The following is a 25333-nucleotide window of genomic DNA, read 5'->3' on the forward strand; positions in this document are numbered from 1 at the left end:
TGGAGATGGTGGTAAAATTGAAGTGATATTTTGATGGAACTTGGCCTACCCTAAGCTGCCCTCGACCAAGACTGTCTTGGAGGGACAGGAGGCCAGCATGTTGCTTCTCGTGGCAGTGCCCAGTCTTATTGATTCAGTTGGATTGTTTCTTTTTTTCCCTGGTTGTAATTAGTATCCACTTCCAAAATCAACTTCTGTATAATTTGAATAAGGTAATTTTACTACTTGTTTTTAGGAAAATTTTAGATGAGTATATTAACTTTACTTTTAAAGTTTACTTAAGTTGAAGATTTAATAAAATGATTTTAAATAATGCATCTGTGGAATCTTTCAAAGTATTGTTTTAAGCCAAAGAACACGGATCTCTTGAAACCCATAAAATAGGCCCAGATAACTATTTTGACCTCTCTGCTCTTCATTCTGTCTTATTTTTTTATTTATTTATTTTTGGCCTAAAGAACTCCAAGCAGTACCAGAGGATAATTTGAAAACTGTGGTTCTATTTCTTGGATTAGCTTTACAAAGATAAAAACTGTGGGAAAGTGAAGTTAAAATGAAGCTATTGTAACCCAAGTCATAATTCTGTTCCTCCAAAGCTCATTGTTGTACCTAGAGAAGTGATGAGGCATTACAGGACTGTTTCCAGGAGAGTCAGAAGAGTCGTCAGGAAATCTAGGGTCCTGTTGTGAAAGAATCACCGAATTTTCCCCATAACTGACCGGCAGGAAAAAGGTCACCTACCACCTGTCTCCAAGGGACCCCAGGACAGATTGTGTGCAGCCTCTGTTGCATTGCCTCAAACTGATATTTTGAAGAAGGTGGAGAACCTGATCTTCCCCAAAATGTTCTGCCATTTTTTCTGTGATTCGTTATATACTACAACTTTAAAAAAATTTGTTAGACTTTGCCAGGAGTTAAAAGTACTGTATAAAGTTTTTCTTTCTGGGATGTAGGTGTAGAGGTTTAAATACATGTGTGTTTGTGTATGTATGACGTATGCTTGTATTTAAAATAAAAGCTACTGACTCTCATCAAAAATGTAGATGGTGATTTTGTTAGTTTCCCTGGTGCCTTGGAATGAGAATTGATTGCCTATTATGAGCTTGTGTTTTCTCTGAGGTAAGTTCTTAAGATCAAGGGCCGTGTCTTTTCCTCCTGAGACCCAGTTCCCAGCATAGGATTTACTAAGAAGCTAGTCAGTAGTGGAGCAGACTGGAATTCCACTTCCAGATTTTATTTTAATTTAGTGTTTGCCACTAGAGGGACTGGATCAACTCTTGTCTCTTTGTTATTTTACCTTCAATAATGTCTTGTTAATTTATTAAAAACTGTTTTCATTCTAAAATGTGTTTTGGAAATTTGACTAGTCAGGTAGTACCAGTGGAAAATACTAAAAATAACTATTTATAATACTTTTATGTGACTCATTTTTACTTCCCGATCAAAATATTTATCCACAGAGATTTTAAGTAAGCTTTTTGGCTGGTGTTCAGAAACACAGGAAATGAATAAACAAAAGTGGATATTTGATATGAACTTACATAAATGACAGAAATGTAACCTTGGTTTTATTAGTCAAAGTTTAAAGTTTAATCATAAAGGAGTACAAACCCTATCTCATTTTTTCTAAGCAAATTTTACACATCAATGAAACTGCTTCCTAAGCAGCATTTCACAAAAATTTCGATATGCTCTCCATTATGTTAAAACCCCAAAACTACTTTCTTAGTATAGTTTTATAAGGATTAATTTTCATTAGAGTTCTGTAGTTGATGAAGTTCAGTTAGACGTGGCGGCACCCGCTCCCATCCCAACGGCAGCGCATGGCCGCGTGAAGGCTCTGTTCGCTTTCCCTCTGGGCCTGCGCGGGGCCCTGAGCCGGAGCTTCGGGGGCGCCTGGGTCCCGACAGCAGGTCCCAGCCCAGGCGGACACTCCAGGCCTCAGCCCACAACTCGTCTGCCCCGGCTCGGCTTCTCGCCTCTTCGTAACTTCGCCAGAGATGATGAGCGTTGTGTTTCCAGCAAACTTTCCCTCACGGTTCACTTTATCCAGATAAGAAATCCGGCCTCCCTTCCGGGGCTCAGGGGTCTTCCCACCTTATGCCGCCTTGCCTGATGCTTGGCCGTCTCTTGGCCCAGCGCAGTGTCACTGTCTTTCCTCTTTTTGTGCGTAGCCGTGACCACTGTTCTCTTTTCCCTCTGCTCTCACTCTTCTGTGCTGGCTCAGAGTGGGGATGTGCTCTCTGGCTCGTGTGACACACTGTGACGGGTTGGGGGGAGTCAGGGAGCTGTGTGTACAGTTAAAACCACACTAGGCCAGTTCTGGTGGGCTTCGTATCATTACGTGCTTTTCACTTTTTAAATGGTAAAAACACAGCCAGTGCTTGTGTGTTCATCCCGAGCCTTGGCTGTGCTCTTATACGGGGCCTCTTCCCACTGGCCAGAGCCACCTGTCACCACAGTGCGCTCAGTTAGTTGGCTGCTCAGAGTTTGGACTTGCTACGTGTCCTGTTAAGTCCCAGGGTCAGTCTTCAAAAGCTTACATTACCCAGAAAGTACCAGAGGAAGGGGGTCGTTAACGTTGTGTAGAACGCAGTCCCGACGTGCCCCGTGTGTCTGTTGGTGTTACCTTCACAGCCCAGGGTGGGGGGGAGGGGCGGTTCGAGGCGCCAGACACGCCCCTCCCTTGCTACAGGGTCCAGTCCCCCGTCCCACGTGTGGGCAAAGCTGTTCACTGCAGTGTAGTTCACTGTATTTAAAGACAGTGCATCTGCATGTTGTGTAGTTTACAGAACAGAGCGCTGTCCTGTAGATGGAGTGAGGCAGCTCACATTCTGCGGAAACAGTCTGCACCAGAGAGGTTTTTTTTTTTAAGAGGGAGTGTTCATTATTTATTTATTTATTTATTAAACAGAGTCACAGATTTATTTATTTTTGGCTGCGTTGGGTCTTCATTGCTGTGCGCAGGCTTTCTCTAGTTGTGGGACGCAGGCTTCTCTTTGTGGTGGCTTCTCTTGTTGCGGAGCACGAGCTCTAGGCCCGTGGGCTCAGTAGTTGTGGCTCGCAGGCTATAGAGCGCAGGCTCAGTAGTTGTGGTGCACGGGCTTCTCATCGCAGTGGCTTTTCTTGTTGCGGAGCACGGGCTCTAGGCGCGCGGGCTTCAGTAGTTGTGGCTCGTGGGCTTAGCTGCTCTGCGACATGTGGGATCTTCCTGGACCAGGGCTTGAACCCGTGTCCCCTGCATTGGCTGGCGGATTCTTAACCACTGCGCCACCAGGGAAGTCCCCCCACCATAGATTAAGTGGAAAGGAAACACCCGCTGCAGAGCATGGGTTATGTGCCATGTCTGTGAGCCAAAGAGACTGCACGTTCCCACCACACGCATCCTCTACCCCCAGGAGGTGGCCTCTGGGGAGAGCACTGCTGAGGTTGCAGGGAATCAGGGGAGGAAGGGAACGTACTTATTCTGCTCTGTGTTCTCATTGGCACCGTTTACGTTTTTTCTTACTACATCCATGTTCCTGTTACTTTTTAAAAAGGCCACGTTTCCTCCTTGCCTCGCACTGCCCTCCAGAGTAGGGCAGCAGTGCCCTTGAGGCGGTTGCTTGGAAATTAAATTCCCACAGCTTCTCTGGTACTGTCTTCCCCACTCCCTGCATACAGGTGACTGAGTACTTGGTCTACACTTGGTACAGTAGAACGAACACCAGCTTTGCAGTCAGAGTAGACCTGTGCCTACAGCTTACTGGCTTGTACGGTTTAGGGTGAGTTACTTAACCTTTCAGAATCCTAATTTTCTTGTGCAGGCTGTGGAGTGGTAATGTGTGTAGCTCAGATCTGTCCTGAGGATCAAATAAGAGCACGTACTCCGGGCTTCCCTGGTGGCACAGTGGTTGAGAGTCCGTCTGCCGATGCAGGGGACACGGGTTCGTGCCCCGGTCCGGGAAGATCCCACATGCCGCGGAGCGGCTGGGCCCGTGAGCCATGGCCGCTGGGCCTACGCGTCCGGAGCCTGTGCTCTGCAACGGGAGACGCCACAACAGTGAGACGCCCGCGTAACGCAAAAAAAAAAAAAAGAGCACGTACTCCGTGAGCTGGCATGGTGATGGGCATGTGGTAGGGGTTCTATACATGATAATTTTTACATTTTTGTGTGTGTGGGTGTAAGTGCAATAATGTGTATCATGTGTTGACTATCACATATTACTTACCTGTGCAGATATCCTTCCAGCAAGAAAACCACAGTTTTAAACACGAGTCACTTGTGTAGATTACAACTCAAAGCTTGGTGATAATGACAATATTGGAATTCCTTTTTAATGTAAGTACATTACTTAGATATAGGGTTTTTTGGAGTAATAACTGTGTTTTCTTTTTCAGCTCTTTCAGTCTCACATGGCAACAAAAACAGCGCATATGTCCACACAAGTATTTGACAATGAAGAGAAAGTGAGTATATCTTTTAAGTAGACCCACCTTGTACTCTGGATGCCTCTGTGGTTTCAGAATAACTACTGAGAGACCTGAAAGACTTTTGTTCTACTTACCTTGAATATGAATTAACTGTTATGTTGATCCAAGTTAAAAATCAGTGACAAGCTGCATCACTGTCGACTGTCCACAGCGTCTCTACCCTGCCTGACGTTAAGCAGATGCAGGTTCCAGCTCTGCCACGGCAGGCAGGGGGAGCCTGACACTGCTGTAGCTGGCATCCTCACAGACCTTGATGATGACAGGGTGGGACGCCACGGGACGGCCCTGTCAGAGCCTTCCTGAGTGCGAGGTCAGACCTTAGTGCTTCTGAGGGCTTTCTGAGTGCCTGCACAGGAGGGATGTGTTTGGGTGATTTGTATTAAAAGTTATATTTAGAAAGAGGGAGTAAATTTAATTTGGTGAACGAGGTGAGTTGTCAGTGTTTTAAAAGAGAAAACAGTAACTGTGAGCACGGGTCACGAGATCCCTTTCTTTTAGCTCCATGCTCCAGCAGCCTCTGCCTCCCCACACGTGCTGAGGTCCCCCCAGTTCTGACACTTGGTCATCTGGCCACCGAGCTGCCATCATTTTATCTCTGTTCTCTCATTGGTAGTTGTAGTCTGTTCCATCTTTATTTTAGCACCTCGCAGACTTTGAATTACTCTTAATCTGTCTTCTAGCACGTCGCTTTGCTGAAACTACTGTAATTGTTTAGTGACCGATGCACTGAGTGCTCACTGCTCAGTCCTCATTCTCTCCAGCCCCTCTTCTTCATTAAATGATGCTGACCACTCCCACATTTTTGAAAAGATTCTTTTATTTCCATGACATTAAAATCACATGCTTTAGAACCAGGAGGGATTCTATAGGCCATTTAGTTCAACTTTTGTGCTTCCAATAGAAACTCTAACAAATACTGTTCTAATCCTCTTGAACGCTCTCACGGCCAGCTGGGAAGCATAGTGTGTTTCTTCATTCTCTCTTCTTTTTAAATCACAGAGATAACAGGCTTACCTGGTAAAAGGGACTCGAAGGGCACAACTCGTTTGTGGACTAGTTTTCTGTTGCTCCGTAACAAATGGCACGGACTGAGCTGCTTAAAACAGCAGCTGTTGATTAGCGCCCAGCCTGCGGGTCGGGAGCGCCAGGCTGGCTCCCCTGGCTTCTCCACCCAGGCCTCACGTGCAGGAGGTCGGCTGCTGGTTCCCAGCTGGGACCGCACCCCACCCCACCCCCGACCCTTCCAGGTTGTCGGCAGAGTTCTGTTCTTTGCTGGTCGGTTGCTGCCAGCTTCTGGAGATCATTCTTAGGTCCTTGCGACCCATACAGCAAGGGGAACTGGAAAGGCAAGGCCCCTTCATGCTTCAAATCCCTTCCACTCGGAAGTCCTCTGTCCCTTTTAAGGGTCCACCCTGGATAATCTCCCTTTCTAAGGTTAACTGATTTGGGACCGTAATGACATCTGTCAAACCCCTTCACCGCAGCACCTAGATTAGCGTTTGAATAACCAGAAGGTGTGGGTACACTGGTGCCAGCAGTCTTGGGGTCCTCGTGGGAACTCTCTCACCATATACAGTGACAAGCTCGTCTTTCTCACCTACACCTCCAGGTCCACTCCCAACAGTCTGTCACTACCCTTTGAGACATCTTCATCCATGTTCATATATACATGAGAATATAGGAAAAGATTTTTTCTTTCTGAAACTGAAATCACAGTGAATAAATCACTGTTTAGATACTTAGCATTTGAGATTTCTCCACGTGTGGAATGTGTCAGTCGTTCAAGATTCCATCGTGTGGATTCACTACAACTTGTTTATCCATTTGCCAGTTGTTGGGCCTTCGCTTGTTTCTTGCCACTTCTGACTGTTTGGAGGAAAGCTGCTACGACCATCTGTGCGTCAGTCCTTGTGTGGATGGGTGCTCTATCTTGGGTGCTGGCAAGCGGGGTCTTTTGGCTGTGTGGTTATGTGTACTTAACTTTATAAGAAACCACTGCCCGCCTTCCAGAGCGGCTGTGCCATTTTGCATGTGCAGCAGCGAACTTATCAGAGTTCCCATCTTTGTTCATCATCTCCAACGCTTGATGTTATCAGCCTTTTAAATTTTTGCCATTTTAGTGGCTGTTCAGGGGTATCTTATTGTAGTTGTGCTTCACATTTTCCTGATACCTGTTAATAATGTTGCGCACTCTTTCATGTGCTCATTGGCTGTTTTGTTATCTTTTTTGTGAAGTGTCTGTTCAAGTGTTTTACCCATTTTTTTTTAAGTGGGTTGTCTTGTTATTGAATCTTACAAAATTCTTTATGTATTCTGAATACAAGTGCTTTGTCATATATATACTATTTTCTCCCAGTCTGTGACTTGCATATTCCTTGATAACTCTAAGTTTTTAACTTTGATTAAGTAGACAAATAGATAAATAATAGATTGTCACAATACCACACTCCTTGGTGATTGTAGCCTCAGATTAGATACTGTAAGTCCTTCAGCTTGTTCTTTTGTACAGTCATTCTAGCTGTTCTAAGTCTTATGCCTTCCCATATGAATTTTACCATCAGCAGTTGGTTACTGTATCGACAGCATATATTTGGGTCTTGCTCTTTTATCCAGTCTGACAATTTCCTTTTAATTGAAAAGTTTAGACCTACACTGTCTAGTATGGTGGCCACTAGCCACACGTGGCTATTTAAATTTAAATTAGTTAAAATGAAATAAAATTAAAAAGTTCCTTCCTCGGTTGCATGCGTCACGTGCAGGTGCTCAGTGACGGCATGTGGCTGGTGGCTCCAGTTGGCAGCTCAGCCTTGTCATGGAAGGTCCTGTTGGACAGCTGGCTTAGACCACTTCTCCTTAATTATAGACGCAGCTGGTTTAAGTCTACCAACTGGCCATGTGTGTTCTTTTTTTTTACGTTTTTTTTTTGAATTTTATTTTATTTTTTTATACAGCAGGTTCTTATTAGTTTCCATTTAATACATATTAGTGTATACATGTCAATCCCAACCTCCCAGTTCATCCCACCACCACTTCCCCCCTTGGTGTCCATACATTTGTGGCCATGTGTTTTCCATTTGTCCCATTTGTTCTTTCATTTTTTTTTCTTTTCCTGCCTCCTTCTGGATTAATGGAGTATTTTTATGATTGCTTACTAGCTAACCCTCTTTGGTCTTTTATTTTTTTAAACAGTAATTGATGTGGGCTTTAACTTATCACTCACTGCCTTCAGTGTTGCAGTACTTCCTGTATAGTGTAGAAACCTTACGACAGTGTAACTCCATTCCCCTTCCCATCTTTTGTGCTGTCACAGTCATGCATCCTGCTTCTCCATGTATCATAAATCCTGTAATACACTGTTGTTATTGCTTTAAGCAGTCAATCTATATTTTCAAGAAATTAAAACAAGCAAAAAATTCTCTTACGTTTACCCATATTTTTACCTTTCTGACAGTCTTCATCCTTTTTGTAGATCTGAGTTTCTGTCTGTTGTCATTTTCCTTTCTCTTGGAGAACTTTTAGCATTTCTTGTCGTGTAGCATTTCTGGCTGTGCCATTTCGTAAATGTCATTTGTACATTTAGCAAATGTAACTGTCTTCATTTGCCTTCACCTGTGAGGGGTGTTTTCATTGGATACAGAACTCCAGGCTGTCACTTCTTCTTTGGCGCTTTACTGGTGCTGTTCTGTCGTCTTTTGGTGCGCGTCTTATGTTTTACTTGTCTGTAATACGCCTTCCCACCCCTGGTTGCTTGTAAAGCTTTCTTCATCCAACAGTATTTTCCTGTTTTGGAAAATCAAATATTTTTATGTCATAAGTAGTGCTGGACTCTCATCATAGGAAGATAATAAGAAATATGTGTTTTGAGGGTCTGGACACAGGTTTCTCACAAACTTAACCAGTTGTATCTTGGGGGAGGTATAATGATCAAAAAGTCTTTAATTTTTTTCTGATAAATTATGTTTATCTCTAATGTGCCTATATCCTGTTTTAGTAAGACTTTAAAAAACTGTTGCCGTTGTTTTTGTTTCCTTTCAGCAAAAAAAAGAAAATCCTCGTTCTTTAGCCATGTCTGGCCATGTTGGTTTTGAGAGTCTGCCTGATCAGCTGGTCAACAGATCAATTCAGCAAGGCTTCTGCTTTAATATTCTCTGCGTGGGTAAGTGCCAAGCCCCCCTAGATTCCTCCTTCCTGTTCCTGTGCTCACTTCCTTCTTGTCATGAGCAGCATGGTGCCCACATTAGCAACTTAAGATCATGATTACAGATTTTCTTCCAGTTATTTAAATTCTATCAGTTTTGGTTTTCTTAGCTCTACTGCTTTAAACTTTTTGTTTGTTCTTTAAACATTTCAGTGCTTTCTTCAGAGTTCTGAGTAACTTAGCACACGTGATTCATTTTTATGCTCTGCTGGTGACTCAGTGGACCAGCCTTAGCATGTATTTATTTCAGGGACAATCCAGCCTTTGAAGTATCTGAAATATTTGGGATCCGTGAAACCATTGTAAGAGTTTACTGTTCTGTTTTTCTTCATCCATCCTGTGCACCTGTGAAGATGTACCTGCATTTCTTTCAGGGGAGACTGGAATTGGAAAATCAACGCTGATTGACACACTATTTAATACGAATTTTGAAGACCATGAATCCTCACATTTTTACCCACATGTTAGACTTAAAGCACAGACTTATGAGCTCCAGGAAAGTAACGTTCGATTGAAATTGACCATCGTGAATACAGTGGGATTTGGTGACCAAATAAACAAAGAAGAGAGGTACACGCTTTCCTCTTGTAATAAATAGGTTTTTCTTATTTCAGGATATCTGCCTTCTTGCCCTATGTGCTGTGATTTGATTTTCAACTGTGGAAACCCATGCCTTTCCTCCCAGACTTAAATTTTTTAAATAATTAAGCAATATTTTATTATTGTTAACAAATTGACATTTTTCTATCCAGTTGTCTAATTTCTTTAGAGTAATTTGAATCACATTTTTTAAGTGTGTGTTTCAGCAAAAATAGTTTTAGTTATTTCCTGATATGACAATTTGGTGTATATTAAGTGATTTTAACTAATTTTCAGGCAAGACTTGTCTTGTTGAGAAAAAAAAAAACAACAAGGCATATATGGCAAATATATAATCGCCAAATCCATGGTGCATGAATTGTTTTGTGAAATTCTAACTAAATTAGCCAGGTACATTATTAAGCATTGCAGGAAAGGTTTGATAATGAAATTTTTATTTGTATTTTATATTAGGTCACTATTTTTGTCATTATTTCTACGGTATTATAATTATTCTTTTTCTTTAAATTTATTTATTTATGTATTTATTTTTATTATTTTGGGGTGGGGGTGCTGTGATGGGTCTTAGTTGAGGTACGCAGGCTCTTCGTTGTGGCATGCGAGGTTTCTCTCTCTAGTTGTGGTGCGTGGGCTCCAGAGCACGTGAGCTCTGTAGTTTGCAGCACGCGGGTTCTCTCGTTGAGGTGCACGGGCTCAGTAGTTGTGGAGCACGGGCTCAGTAGTGTGGTGCGCAGGCTTAGTTGCTCTGCGGCCTGTGGGATCTTAGTTCCCAACCAGGGATCGAACCCACCTCCCCTGCATTGGCAGGCGGACTTTACCATTGGACCAGCAGGGAAGCCCCTCCTATGGTATTATAAAGATTGATTATAGATTCTATATGAAATTTAAACTATAAAAGGAGGAAATAGACTAGGGCAAAGCAATGACTTTTTGTTCTTTCTCCTTTTTGAAAGTTATATATTTTCATTATTAGAGGTAGTTTCCTAGGTCCTAAAAGTTTGCTTTAGAGGGAAAATATGTTGCATCATTGACTGTCTTTATGTGTTAGCCTGTTCAGAACACTTGTGTGTTCTGCTTTAGATTTCAGGAAACAGTTTTGTGGGCTTTCTGGAGGAAGCAGGTCGGTGGAGGAGGCAAAGGCCTTTTCTGTGTAGAAATCACTTACATTTATTCTTAGATATTTGGTAGTTTTGATGATCTTGTAAATGGCATCTCTTACAAATATTTCATTTTCTATTTGGTGTATGGAAATGTAATTGATCTTGCATATAGCCACTTCTGTGAATTCTCTGATTAATTCCAATAACTCGTCTCTAAATTTGTTTAGGTTTTCTATGTATGTAATAGTATAATCTGCAAATAATGGCATATTCCTCCTTTCTAATTCTTTTGTTTCTTCTTTTTAAATAAGTTTTATTGCTGTATAATTTTTTTTTAATTTATTTGTTTTTTATTTTTGGCTGCATTGGGTCTTCATTGCTGCGCATGGGCTTTCTCTAGTTGCAGCGAGCGCGGGCCACTCTTCGTCGCGGTGCGCGGGCTTCTCATTGCAGTAGCTTCTCTTGCTGCGGAGCACGGGCTCTAGAGTGCAGGCTCAGTAGTGGTGGCTCACGGGCTCCAGAGCGCAGGCTCAGTAGTTGTGGCGCACGGGCTTAGTTGCTCCGCAGCATGTGGGATCTTCCCAGATCAGGGATTGAACCCGTGTCCCCTGCGTTGGCAGGCGGATTCTTAACCATTGCACCACCAAGGAAGCCCTACTGCTGTATAATTTACATAGAATAATACAATGCATTGTTTGCTTAAGTGTACAATTTAGTTACTTTTGACAAACGTGTAGTTCCTACCCACCACCACGACAGTTATAGGAAATGTCCACAGCCTTGAGGCCCCTCACGTGCCCTACAGCCCACTTCTTCCCCAGGGGCTCCCCCGGGGCGGTGCCTTCTCCTGGGGCGGGTGCTGTGGCTTCTCCCCGGCGCCCTCTGGTGAAGTCTCAGTACTTTGGCCTCCCTGAGCGCCTATCTCTCCTCCGTCCTCAGTGGGTCTGCCAGGCTTTGTGCCCTCTTTTGTGCTGGGCCCCAGAAACTTGTCTGCAGGCAGTGGGGCTGGGAGGCTGTAGACTCGCCTCATTCATCTCCCAGTGATCAGCATTTTTACTGCCTGTTGTCCTGTGTCTGAAACCCCCTTTCCATATATTTCGTCCGGGCTGGGGTGGGGGCGGGGGCGGGGTGTGGATCCAGTTGCTGCTCCTCCAGCATGGCTGAAGACAGTGGTCTTTATTTCCTTTCTCGCATTTTAATACCTGACTGCACTGGGACTGGCAGTACTCCACTAGAGTCAGTGGAGATAGTGGGCATCTTTGCCTTGCCCTGACTCCAAAGGGAAAGCTTCCTTTTTGCCCTGAATTGTGCTGCTTTCTTTTTTTCAGTTAGAATAAGGAAGTTACTTTATATTATTAGTAAGAGTTGTTTTTTTAAAATCATGAATACATATTATTATCAGGTATTTTTTGGATTCTGTGGAAAAGATTGTAATTTTTCTCCTTTAATCTTTAATAAGATGAATTACAGTAACTGACTTTTTATTGGTAAATTAACCTGGCAGTCTTGGATACCATTTGGTATTCTTTTTATATTGTGCTGTATCTGATTTTTTTTTTCCTTTTAGTATTTTTGCATGTTATGTCTATAAGTGAGGTTTTCAACCAGTATCTTATACTTTTTTTTTTTTTTAAATAAATGTTATGTTAGCCTTCTAAAATGAGTTTGGGGAGTTTTTCACTCTGTTTTTTGGGAAAATGTGTGTAAGATTAGAGTTATTCTTCCCTGGAATGATTGGTGGAACTTGCCAGTAAAACCATCTGGGCCTGGAGTTTTCTGAGAAGATTTTGAGTTATTAATTTTCTTTAATGATTATAGGACAATTTGGAGTTGCTTTTTGAGACAGTTTTGAAAAGTTACAATTTTCCAGGAGTCTGTTTCATCCAAATTCCCAAATATATTTACTTAAAGATGTTGATAATATTCTTCTAATATATTTTCATTGTCTTCATCATCTGTAATGACATCTACACCTCCTTTCCTGGTACTGGTTATTTGTGCTTGTTTCTTTTCTCCTTGGTCAGCCTTGACAAAGTGTGGTAAGTTTACTTGGTCTTTTCAAATTTTGGCTTTGTCGATCCTATCAATTTTATACTTACTGTTTTTCCTATTTTATTAATTTCTGCTCTTATATCTGTAATTACTTTTCTTTGGATTTTGATCTAATTTTCTCTGATTTCTCACTGATTCTCAGCCTTATGTATTTAAGATTATAAATTACCCTCTAAGTATGGCTTTACCCATACTTACCCTCTAAGTGTGGCTGCATCCCACACATTTTGATATGTAGTATTGATATTTCCCATTTCAATTAACTTTTTCTTTTATTTTATCCTGAAGAATAGACGCTTTTATCACTAGGTAGCGACCTCTTCCTCTTGTGAGGCTTCTGTGTTGTCAGAGGTCACTTCCTTGTGGAGGCGTGCTCTTCTTTTCCTTCACTCCAGCCTTTGGGTACTCTTGTACTTTAGGTGTGCTTCTGATCAAGCATATGGTTTTCCTTTTTAAAATCCACTGTGACAATATTTATTTTTAATTGTGTGCTTAGTCCATTCACAGGTAATATATTTACTGATATTTTAGGTTTAAATTTACCATCTTATTTTGAGTTTTCTGTTTGTCGCGAGTTTCACGTTTCTTTTTCCTTTCTTGCTTGATTTCTATTCTTGTAGCTGTTACCCTAGAAATTACAAACATAATCTCTAACCTAATCAAGGTTTGAGGTTAATTAATATTTGTACTTGTCCTCGATGATACAAATAGACAATAAAATGGAATTTTGAACAGTTAAACTGTTAACCGCCCCCCCACCCCTCCAACTTACCCTGTCATGTTTTCTCTCTCTTCTTCCTAACCACACAAGACAGTATTATTATCATTTTATATAGCCAGTATTTACTACCCTCTTAAACAAAATTTTCTGTTTTACTCTCATACTTGAAATTTTAGTTGGGTATACAATTCTGGGTGGGCATTTTTTTTCTTTCCTCCCACTGAAGATACCATTCCACTGTCTCCTGGCTTCTGTTTTTACTGCTGAGAAGGCAGCTGTGAGTCTGTCTTCCCCTTAAGAGTATCCTCCTTATTTTCCTCCAGTGCTTTTAAGATCTTTGTTTTTGTTGTTCTCCAGTTTTACCGTGATATATCTAGGTTTTATTTATTTATAATTTATCCTGATTGTGATTTGTTTGACTTCTTGAGTCTGAACAGTATCATCAGTTCTTTTAAACAATCTGAGACATCATCTCTTCAGATGCTGTTTCTGCCCCTTCTGAAACGGTGTTAAAATGTATGTTAGACCTTCTCGTTATGTCTTCTGTGTTTATTAATCTCTCTTCCATAGTTTTATCTTTTTTTTCTTCTCTCTATTGTTTTCTGGATAATTAGTTTGGATTTATCCTCCAGTGTACTGATTCTCTCTTTAGCTGTGTCCAATATGCTTTTAAACTAATCCATGAGTTTTTCATTCTGGTTATTATAGTTTTCAAATCTGTACATTCTGTGTGGTTCATATTCATATCTGTAGGATCACTTTTTGTTACTTTACTATTCCCAGCACGTATATTCAAGTTCACCTTTATTTCTATTTCTTTTGTCTCTATTTTGTAACTATATCTTATAATTCCAGTACATTGCAATTTTGCAGTTATTGTACTGATGTTTGTTTTTTCCTTTGGTTCTTATTCATTGTGCCTTTTCTCCCCTATATGCTTGGTTGTTTTTTTATTGGAGTTCTCATGATCTTTGAAAAGTTATTTGCGGAGATACTCAGAACAGATTTGGATTTGCTTACATTAGGTCCCTCTGGGTGTTAATACTCAGGATCCTAGTTTCGTGGCTTGAGGTTCTCAGAATCAGAGGCCATGTGTGAACCCGGGCCGTGGATTCCTGCGAGGGCTGACCCCGTGGCCACAAGTTCTTGAGGCTGGTTCTCCCTCTCCGTTTATTTTCCCAACTTCATTTAGTGCCAGGGCAACCTTCCCTCACATCCTTGGGGAGGGGGGAGGAACTGCGGGTTTACTTCTAGCTCACTCCCGCACTGAAGGTGTAATCTGAGGACCTCAGCCCAGTGTGGGGAGGCAGTCTCCTGTGTGGACCTGGACTTCGCTTTCTTCCTTCTTGTCCCGCAGATCCTTCGGGAGCAAAGCCGAAGAACCACATTGACAAACTGGCCTCAGGATGAAACTAGCACTGATGCTTTTAGTGCAGGGGCTGGTACACCTTTTCTGTAAAGGCCAGAGAAGTAAATATCTCAAACTTTGCAGAACCTACGGCCTCTGTCCAAACTACTCTGCTTGTAGCGAAAAAGCAGCCTCAGACTATGAATAACAAAGGAACGTGGCTGGATTTGGCCCATTTACCAAGCCCGCTCTGGTCCTCTGCTCACCTCCCTGTTTCTACTCTCTTCAGTTTTGAGGTGGTTACTTCCTTACCCTTTATGAGTACTTTGAAAAAGGAGGTGGTTTTTGTATTTTAAGCCAGTGTCTTTCATTTCATTGAAGACTGAACCTGCAAGGTACTGGAAACGGAAGCCTAGAGGAAAATACTGTGGAAGAATTTCTAATGTTATTATTATTTATTTAACAAAAAATGTTTATGGTTTTCATTTATGACAGGCATTATGCAAAGCATTCAGATAGAGGAGTGTTTATGGCTATTTATAATTGATCTATTTTAAGTCATTAATAGAAGCTTCTTTGGAAATTTTATGTTAAATATGTACTTACAGATTAATTTTTACTGTTTTATTATTTTGGGGATGGCATCACGTTGGGTCACATTTAGACCAGTTTCCCAAGGATGGTGTCCCCGATAGTACATCTGAGGTGGTGAAGGTGTGCTGTTGTGTTGTTGTGTGGAGAGCACAGAAGCGTACGGTCCCGTCTCTGTCCCCAGCTGCGTGCCCGTGTGCCTGGGGACAACAGGGGTTCTATGAGTTTGAAAGAAGGAGGTGATGATCCTCGAGGACTGGCAGGGCCAGGCGTTCCGCTGAATGCACATTTATTAGTACTGCAGCTGCACAGTTACTGACCGCTCTGTTTAGGGGCTACAGGTAAGTGTAAAGGTGTCCAGGGAATTTGATAGAGGATCCGTTTGCTGCTTTTTTCACTTGGAAGCCCAGATTTGCCTGATGAGAATAGTTACGCATAGAAAGTTGAGGTTCACAGGCGGTGATTTAGCGTACCAAAATGAAGTGGACCGTTCACAAACTATTGTCTGCAGTGCATCGTGCTGTGAGCTGCACCCTGAAGGGTGAACAGCCTGGAACAGCTGTGGGGGCAGACGCACCAGGTGGGAGGAGGGTCCAGGCAAGGACTCACGTGTCGGCTGCGACGGGCTTTCCCTTGCTTGTAAGTAAGGTCATGCCTGCGTCACCAGTTAGGCGCTTCCACGTGGGTGTGCACTTCCTCCTTACTACGTTAATGCTTTCCACGCCTCACGATCCGATTTCAGCAGCAGGGAGTCATGGAATTTGACTTAAGTATCTTTTAAGTTGTTGATACTCGTGCCTTCTCTCAGCAGAATAACATGCCGTGTCCAGTTTGGTTGCAATTAGATGCAGCCTGGCAAGTGTGGGAAGCCGTGCCAGAAGGGCTCCAGTGTGTGAATGAGTGTGAGAGGGAATTAGTGTACGTTCAGTGTTGTTTCTATAAAATGGTTTAAAGCACAGGTTGTTCTGATGGTTTCAAAGTACTGCCTTTGTACCTGCACGTTTGCACATTGTTTTATTACTTAAGTTATCTGTTTAGCATAGATAGCAATTGTTCACTGGTGAAAATACAGATCTCAAACTTTAGATTTATGCATATACCTTATTAAGGTATCATGAATATATTGTATTAAATATTTAAATAATTGTTTTTTCAGCTACCAACCAATTGTTGACTACATCGACGCTCAGTTTGAGGCCTATCTCCAAGAAGAGCTGAAAATCAAACGCTCCCTCTTTAACTACCACGACTCTCGCATCCACGTGTGCCTCTACTTCATCTCCCCGACAGGCCACTCTCTGAAGACACTGGATCTCTTGACCATGAAAAGCCTGGACAGCAAGGTGGGTTTGGAAAAGGACCAACCATCGTGCTTCAGTTCATTTTAATAGTTCCAAGTTCATTCACTTGGGAACTATTAAAGTATCTTTATGATATATACATATGTCATAACTCTTATTCTGTGCATTTTAAAAACATTTGATAATTTTCAATTTTAGGATATTTTCCAGAGAAATTCAGTTTGGGAGATGAGATGCAAAGAAAAAGCATTAACATAAAATTTTAGTCCTTTTTTAGTGATTAAATTGCATGCCAGAATATGGGTATTCATTTTCACCTAACTATAGAATTTACTTGACACTAACTTTACTGTATGACATGTTAAGTGAGAAGCAGCTCACTGATGAAGATCAAGGTCTAAAGTCTCACCACATGTTACAGTAAATTACATTTTTATTTCAACCGTATCCAGAAAACCTATTTTTGAATTTCTGAGCCAATGAGCTATGTATAAGTTCAGGGAGCTGTAAAATATAGTATCTACAAATTAAGTCACTTCAGAGTTTTTTTATTTCTTTAAAAGACAGTTAAAGACTACTGTCTTATACTAAAAAAGTCTCCAGGGTTCTCCTGTGACCTCTGATGGTGTGAGGGATGCAGCTCTGTTACCTGGCTGAGCATGTCGTGAGCTAGGACTGGGAAAGCAAGGGCATCTGGCCACTGCTGCTTTCTGTACGGAAGTCGGTGTGGAAGGCACGCGGGCCAGTGGGTGCAGCGTCGGTGCAGAGACGGGCTGGCTTCTGACCAGTACCACAGTCCCCAGGCTGTGACGGGCCTGGAGGAAGCTGATGTGAGAGTCTGTTCACCTGATCGGATGTTCTGACCATTTAGCCGGTTGTTTTCATAGTTGAGTCTGATACAGGAAACCCATCTTATTCAAGGGACATAAACGCAAGAGCGCACAGCTCTGTCTCAGGCTGCGCTTGTCTGGTGGCGGCAGAGGTGCCTGCAGTACTCGCTCTGCCACCTAATCGCCCCTTGTTCCTGGCAGGTTTCTCCCCTCCGAGCGTCCGTCTCCCTGCCTCTCAAACCAGAACCAGGAGAGTATCTACCTCGAAGGCAGGTGTGAGGGTGGACTAAATCGACAGTGTGTCTTGTTCTTACTACAGGGCTCCACGGCTCCCTCCACGTGGAGAGTTACCTGCTGTGCGGGTGGTGCCACGTCCCCCTCCGCCAGGGCCACTGTCGTGGCTGGGCCAGCCCTCTTGGTTCTTAGGGTCCCAGGATGCACATCAGCAACAAGCCTCAGGGGACTCTGAGGAGCAAGGGTTGTCCCTACGGGTCCTGAGGGCACACAGCACACTCAAGGCCACACGGTGGGGTGGGAGTGGGGGGGAGGGAGGGAGGGGTCGTGAACCTGGGCTCAGCCTCTATCAGGGTCTGAGGGTGAGGCATCTGGGGTTTCACAGGTTCCCCCTTTGGTGGTGACTTTAAAGCACTAGCGTGCAAATTGGGGCTGGCAAGGGAGAGGCAGGTTGCTCCAGGCTCGGCCATCTAGGGTTTCTGAAAGGGGGTCCTCCAGGCAGGGCTGCCCGGTTCCTTACCTGATGGTAGCCAGTAGCTATGTCCGCAGCTGCCGTGGGTTTATTCGAATGGATGTCTTTGAAATAGATGCCTCAGCAAAGGTCAGTTTCAGGCGCATATGCTACAATCAAAAAGCTTAACGTCATGTATGTACACTGGCCTGCTTCTGCTATTAATAGTGGAATCAATTAGAAGTTACTAACTTGGCATAATTTATTGAATATCTATGTATCAATATTATATGATACCAAAATCAAGAATTTGGCATCAAATTTTTATATACTTTGACTAACTTATCTTGAAAGCTGTTTACCCACAATTGCTGAAAAGTTTATTTCATGGATAGTTGGAAAAATCTTTACCTCCTTTGGAACGTATTTAAGACCAATAAATCCAAATGTACACAGTAAATCAGTGTGAAATTGGAGAAGAAAAATACATTTAAGAATAGAAAAGGAATTATGATATTTAGTTTTCACTTTCATTCTGAAAATTACATTGATAGCTCACTCTCTGGGCACACATGACTACTTAGCCTGAAGTCTTTCACTAAAAACGAACTAATAACCCAAAAGACCTATAAACCCCTGAATTTGTGGAGATATCACTCTTCGGTGGGGACGTTAATCATACGGAACTAGCGTCGCAGGTCAGTTGGTCTTCAGGACCCCATATCTCTTCCTCTCAGGCCAGTGATAGGACTTTTAAATAATGCTGAGAAAGGGGGACTTCCCTGGTGGCACAGTGGTTAAGAATCCACCTGCCAGTGCAGGGGACACGGGTTAGATCCCTGATATGGGAAGATCCCACATGCCACGGAGCAACGAAGCCCGTACGCCACAACTACGGAGCCTGCGTTCTAGAGCCCCGCGAGCCACAGCTGCTGAGCCCATGTGCCACAACTACTGAAGCCCATGCACCTAGAGCCTGTGCTCTGCAACAAGAGAAGCCACCGCAATGAGAAGCCCGTGCACTGCAACGAAGAGCAGCCCCCGCTCAGCGCAACTAGAGAAAGTCAGCGTGCAACAATGAAGACCCAACGCAGCCAAAAATAAAATAAAATTATTTAAAAAAAAACAATGCTGAGAAAGTTATTCCTTTGAGTCGTGAACGTTTTTAGTTGGTATTCGTAAAATCTCCTTCTTTCAACATCTGGGTAAGAGTCTGACAATGGGGTGCAGGTCAGAGGAGGTCACTGGGAAAAGGGACCTGCTTAAATGAGAGGCAGAAGGAGGCCCTTGGCCTGTTCCGTAGGTCTGCTGAGATCAGTCACCCTGATTAATTAGTGCTTAGAGTATTAAGAAATAAAAAATTCTTAATAATTATGCAGTGGATTTCAGCTCACGGCTTACATTTTATTTATTTTGTGTATGATGGAATTGTCAGAGACTGAGAGAAGAAAATGTGAGATTTCTAAACCTGAATTCAGGTGAAAGATGAACTTTATAAGAGCTGTGCTTTATTTATTTATGTATGTATGGATGGATGGATGGATGGATGGGTGGATGGCTGCGTTGGGTCTTCGTTGCTGCGCATGGGCTTTCTCTAGTTGCGGTGAGCGGGGGCTACTCTTCGTTGCGGTGCGCGGGCTTCTCATTGCGGTGGCTTCTCTTTTTGTGGGGCACGGGCTCTAGGCCCGAGTTCTCCAGTAGTTGTGGCACGTGGGCTCAGTAATTGTGGCTTGAGGGCTCTATAGCGCAGGCTCAGTAGTTGTGGCGCACGGGCTTAGTTGCTCCGCGGCATGTGGGATCTTCCCGGACCAGGGCTTGAACCCGTGTCCTCTGCATTGGCAGGCGGATTCTTAACCACTGTTGTCACCAGGGAAGTGCCAGAGCTCTGCTTTTTAAAAGCAGTTATTGTAAGGCCAGCATTTGTAGGAGTGGTTGTATACGATTATCTGGTAAAAATGAAGCCAATGATTCTACGTGAGGAGTTGGCAAGCTTTTCCTGTGAAGGGCCAGGTAGTAAGTACTTCAGGCTTCGCAGGTCGTGGGCCTCTGATACAACTACTCACTTCTGCTATTATAGAAAGAAAGTGGCCATAGGAAATATGTAATGTGTAATGAATGGGCCTAGCTGTGTTCCAGTAACTCTTTATTTATGTAAACAGGGAGTGAGTGGACTGTAGTTTGCCTGTCCTCTGATCTAGGTCAAGGAAATTTGTCAGGGACTGAGTGGTTTTGAATGCAAAAGCTTCAGGATTAAAAAATACATCCTCAATCATGAGATTTTGTTTCTCTTTATTCTTAATAGGTGAACATTATACCAGTGATTGCCAAAGCAGATGCAATTTCTAAAACTGAATTACAGAAGTTTAAGATCAAGCTCATGAGTGAATTGGTCAGCAATGGTGTTCAGATATACCAGTTCCCAACAGATGATGAAACTATTGCTAAAGTCAATGCTTCAATGAATGTAAGCTCTTAACTGAATATTATTTCTGTTTTACATATGAAAAAAGTGATTTATAAGTAAGTAACGCGGCTACTAATGTATTTTCACTTCTGTCTTCCAAAACAAGGTGAATTTTGAAAGAGTCCAGTATAGGGAAATGTTTTATTTTCTAGAGTTGGAAAAGTATAATGAGAATATATTTTTGAGCATTTTTCTTTCCTCCCTACTTTCACCTAAATGAAGTGATACATCTGTGAGACCGGGCTTCATCTTTTGTGGAACCATATTTAATTGCCTTAGAAAGATTCCTTTCTGTCCTGTCTTTAAGAACATGAGAAGACATTACGGCCTCCCTCAGAATGCTTTAGGATCCTAAAATCTTTAAGGAGAGCTTTCTAATCTGGTACTGAAGCTCGTTCTCCCTTACAGGGTCACAGGTACATATGAAATATTCACATACTTTTTTAATATTTTAATACAGAATATATTTAGTATATTTTAATTATACATAACTTACTGTGATTGAGGATGACTAAGTTCTTTGTGTTACTTGAGGCTACCAGATTTCTTAAATACTTGGTTATATTTTGACGGATCATGGGTTTTGGAGTCAGACTTTACCATGTGTTCTTGTGGGAATTATTAACCTCCCTGAGACTGTTAACTTATCTATGAAATTGGGTTAATAATACCTGTCTTAAGGGTTGTTGTGAGGATACAGCTTTGTTCACTGCCTGACACAGTGACATTCAGTACCTGTTTGTTCCATTTCTCCCCTTTTTTCTGATTTTTTCATACTTTGTTCATGTTAAGATACTTAAATATATAGAAAGCTGACTAATGTAAAGGGAAGTGATATTAATTTCTGTGTGTTAAATTGTCTTTATATCTAATTTGTTTTTTGTGCCCACCTGGAATAAGTTTTCAGAGGGGTACAATTAAGAGACTAAATATTGTCAATTATTAAAATATTAAACATGATACCGTTTACATTAGACTTTTCCCCTACATTAATCCTCAGCTTCAGACAGGACGGTCTACTCACTGCTATTAAATCCAGCTATTGTATCTTTGTTCAAAATCTTCTCCTTACTATGCTAGTTCTTCCTATTCTGCTTGATCCGTCTCCAGTTTGGGTTGTGTCTTCCTGCCCAAAGAGACCTCTCCCTCCTCTAAATTTCTATAACATTTGTATTTAGCATTAGTTTGGGACTTAAATATTATTTTATATTTGTGTTATATATGTAGATATACACTATATATAAACACTTTGGTTATATGGGGGGGGTGTGTGTGTGATTTCCTCAACGTTATCTTTGTCTTTTAGGACCAAGATAATAATGAGGGAAATGATACCTGTGCTAGAATTCTGTTTTTGTATTCTTGCAGCAAAATAGGAATACGTGTGGGGCATGCTCAGTAAATAATCCTCTCTCTAGGGCCTGAAGATGACTCTGTAGAACAGTTGGCGTACACGTGAACAGCTGTGAACACATTCACAGGGCACATTTTAAAAGCTGAGGCACAGCAGACCATTTGGCTTTAACACATTTGTTCTTTAGTAAAGTTTCTCTTCTCTGTGTTTACTGGTATGAGATGTGATTGATGTCCTGGCTCCTTTCCAGGGACACTTGCCGTTTGCTGTGGTAGGAAGTATGGATGAGGTGAAAGTTGGAAATAAGATGGTCAAAGCTCGCCAGTACCCTTGGGGCATCGTACAAGGTAAAGGAGATAAACGAGGATATGTGCACTGCCTGACAGCCTGAAAGTTGAATTTAATGTGTTCTAGGAGGTGATGCTGATTTGGGGTTATGATTGGCTGTCAGAAGGGTTGGCTCTGTTCTGTTTTAGCCACGTCTGCAGAGGCGCAAGGCACAGCCTCCCTACTTCCTGTCTTAGATCACGTTACCTGCCCAGGTGCACCAGGACGTTCAGAAGGTGGGAGTCACTGGTCGGGTACTTTGAACAAAATTTGAGCGTAAACAGTATTGTTTAAACATAGTACGTAAACTAAGTACTAGATAATTCTGTGACACAATAAACCACTTTGTAAATTTATATATTTTTACTCATCAAAGTATTGCCAACTATTTCCCAAACAAACCAGTCAGCCAAGTAATAATTTTTAGCATTTGTCTAACTCTACAATGAGTAAGTAATTAGCACCTGACTGGCTCATTCATTCATGATGCCAACTAATGGGGAATGGATTACCCCTGCTGGTACTGGTTTCCCAGTGCTGGTGTGTGTGTGTGTGTGTGTGTGTGTGTGTGTGTGTGTGTGTGTGTGTGTGTGTGTGTGTGTGTGTGTGTGTGTGTGTGTGTGTGTGTGTGTGTGTGTGTGTGTGTGTGTGTGTGTGTGTGTGTGTGTGTGTGTGTGTGTGTGTGTGTGGTACGTGGGCCTCTCACTGTTGTGGCCTCTCCCATTGCGGAGCGCAGGCTCAGCGGCCATGGCTCACGGGCCCAGCTGCTCCGCGGCATGTGGGATCTTCCCGGACCGGGGCACGAACCTCTGTCCCCTGCATCGGCAGGCGGACTCTCAACCACTGCGCCACGAGGGAAGCCCCAGTGCTGCTTTTTTTAAGTTGACAAATTTTGTAATTAGTGGAAAATATTGACAAAACTTAACATTTTGAATGTATAGAAAATATAAAGGCAATAATTGTACTTAAAACTATTGATCACAGTAACACATGTGACGCAGAATCACAAATGTGGCATGGTGTGACAAGCATTTGATGTTTACAGCAGGCACAGGTGGCGTTCTCGAGTGTGCAGAATTTACCACCTTGAAGTTTTAGTGAAAAAATATTACATACTCTTTTCAGGCGGTATGTGAAACGTCCTAAGGATGGTTTATAAACTGTTAACAAAATACTAGTGAATGATTGGAGCACATGGTACAGAATAGAATGTATTTCTTTCCTATTTCCTGTTTATCCTTGGCTACTAAATTTAAGCAAACCTCTGTTAATCAATATCGCCCATAATTCGGTGTGTGTAATACAAGAATTGCTTCCTTGGTTACTTGTATGAAACAACCATAGCTGTTAATCAGACTGATCATTTCGCTGTTTGGGTTATTTCAAATGTGTTTTCATTTACTCGTCCATTCAACAAATACTAATTATATGTCAGGATTAAACATCGGTGTTGCTGTTTTCTGTTTTCCGGCTAGTGGAAAATGAAAACCACTGCGACTTTGTCAAGCTCCGGGAGATGCTCATTTGTACGAACATGGAGGATCTGCGAGATGAGACGCACACGAGGCATTACGAGCTGTACCGGCGCCGCAAACTGGAGGAGATGGGCCTCACAGACACGGGCCCAGAGAACAAGCCGCTCAGGTGAGCAGCCAGGGAGGGAGGTGGGGTGGGCCTCTCCGTCTGCCCAGGATGACAGAGAGTCTCCCACATCGGGAGGTGGCGCCACCTGCTACGATTAATGACTCTGCTCTCCGTGCCGCCCTCGGAGGTCTTTGCCCTTACCCGACTCAGGGAGTTCGAGTAGAAGGGAGGACACAGGGCAGAAGCCCAGGATTTCAGCATCCGCTGAAGTGAGTAACCAAAGGAAAAATCTCTCATTATTTGGTTTTATTTTTGTATTTATGTGAAGAAGGTGAAAGAGTATTGATTATTATTTTAAAAACCTGGACTATGAATCATATTAACTACAAAGCTGTTGTTTTTTATCCTGATGAAAGTTTTGGAATGACTAAACTTAGGAAAATATCTTGTAAAGGAAGCACTAGTTACGGGCCAGCTCTGGTAAAGCGATGATTTTCTCTGCTGAAGAGAAAGCATCTAGCATTGGCTTGCCTTCGTGTTTCCCAGGAGGCTTCACTTCTCGCTCTTTCAAGTCTGTGGGTGGTGAGGGGTCCCCACGTGCCTGAAGGAGACGCGGATCCTGAGTGACAGCAGGCGGGGCGGCCTTGCGTGCTGGAGGAGAGGGATTCAGGTGCCTGGTGGCTCAGTCATCAGTCACCTGTGGAGGACTCAGAAATGCAGGTTCGCAGTTTCCGGGTATGGAGCCGAAGAATCACATTTAAATGAAAATTCCCACTCAGCCCTTCAGCAGACACTTCCTGCTGGTCACTGGCCAGGTGTGCACCGTGGGTGCAGAGAGGAAGATGCTCTTGCCCTGTGTGGTGATCAGGGTCTGGGGGAGTGAGGAGGCCCGGGCAGGAGGCTGCTGTGGGCATCCAAGTACGAGCAGACAGGGGCCTGTGCTGGCGTGGCAGTGGCGGAGGTGGTGAGAAGCATGGCTACCACATGGGACTGGAAGGTGACGTCAACATGACTCTCTGATGGTCTGGATACGGATGTAAAGGAAAGAGGAAGCCAGGGTGGTAGCTGCAGTTACTGTTTTCCACCTGAGAACCTGGGTGAACGGTGGTGATGTTCATTGTTATGAGCAAGACAGGGGAAGGGGTAGACTTCCTGGTGGGTAACTGAGAAGTTTGGGACATGTTACATTTCAGTTGATTATTAAATCTTCAGGTGAAGACTTAGAGGAGTTTATTTCATAAACGAATCTGGAGCTCGGGGAGAAGTGAAGGCTGAGATGATAACTTTGGAGTCAGCAGTGAATAATACTGCATCTGGTGTTCGCAGTGCTCTAGGCTAAGTGCTGGTGAGGTAATACTGAATGAGACTAGTCCTGGCTGTCATGGGGTTTATATTCTCACGGGGAGGGAGGCCAAAACCAAACAACTAATTGCACAATGAATTATGGTTGTGAAATGTGCACGAAAGGAGAGGTGGTGTATCATGGGGGGAGGGCATCTGGATTTAATCTGGAAAATTAGGGAAGGCTTCCTTGAGGCACTTATTGTTCTGAGCTTTTACTACCTGGGGAAAACAGAGGAGACATATGCAGAGACCTGGAAGGCAGAGAGAGAAAGGCACCTTTAAGTCTCTGCAGGAAGGTCGGAGGAGCAGGGCAGCCTGGTGGGGATTTGGTCTTTGTCCTCGGGGAAAGACACAAAGTTTG

The 25333-nt window shown here is 42.9% G+C and overlaps 1 protein-coding gene and 1 long non-coding RNA gene across 4 annotated transcripts in view; one reads left to right on the forward strand and one right to left on the reverse strand.

The window, feature by feature from the left end:
* The window catches only part of SEPTIN10 (septin 10), a 53740-nt gene that overhangs the window by 15625 nt on the left and 12782 nt on the right, over nt 1-25333 (forward strand). For both annotated transcript variants that reach the window (XM_067703966.1, XM_067703967.1), the window contains exons 2-8: nt 4381-4449; nt 8509-8629; nt 9046-9241; nt 16240-16426; nt 20202-20363; nt 21968-22064; nt 23520-23688. In XM_067703966.1, coding sequence (XP_067560067.1) covers nt 4381-4449; nt 8509-8629; nt 9046-9241; nt 16240-16426; nt 20202-20363; nt 21968-22064; nt 23520-23688 — 1001 coding nt within the window. The remainder of the gene's footprint in view (nt 1-4380; nt 4450-8508; nt 8630-9045; nt 9242-16239; nt 16427-20201; nt 20364-21967; nt 22065-23519; nt 23689-25333) is intronic.
* LOC137205810 (uncharacterized) overlaps nt 16971-25333 on the reverse strand; it is a 33158-nt gene continuing 24795 nt past the window's right edge. For both annotated transcript variants that reach the window (XR_010934292.1, XR_010934293.1), the window contains exons 4-5: nt 17969-18069; nt 16971-17708 (exon numbers count right to left, since the gene is read on the reverse strand). This is a non-coding gene — a long non-coding RNA (uncharacterized lncRNA). The remainder of the gene's footprint in view (nt 17709-17968; nt 18070-25333) is intronic.

Source organism: Pseudorca crassidens, chromosome 14 (assembly GCF_039906515.1).
Source record: "Pseudorca crassidens isolate mPseCra1 chromosome 14, mPseCra1.hap1, whole genome shotgun sequence".
Lineage (NCBI taxonomy): Eukaryota > Metazoa > Chordata > Mammalia > Artiodactyla > Delphinidae > Pseudorca > Pseudorca crassidens.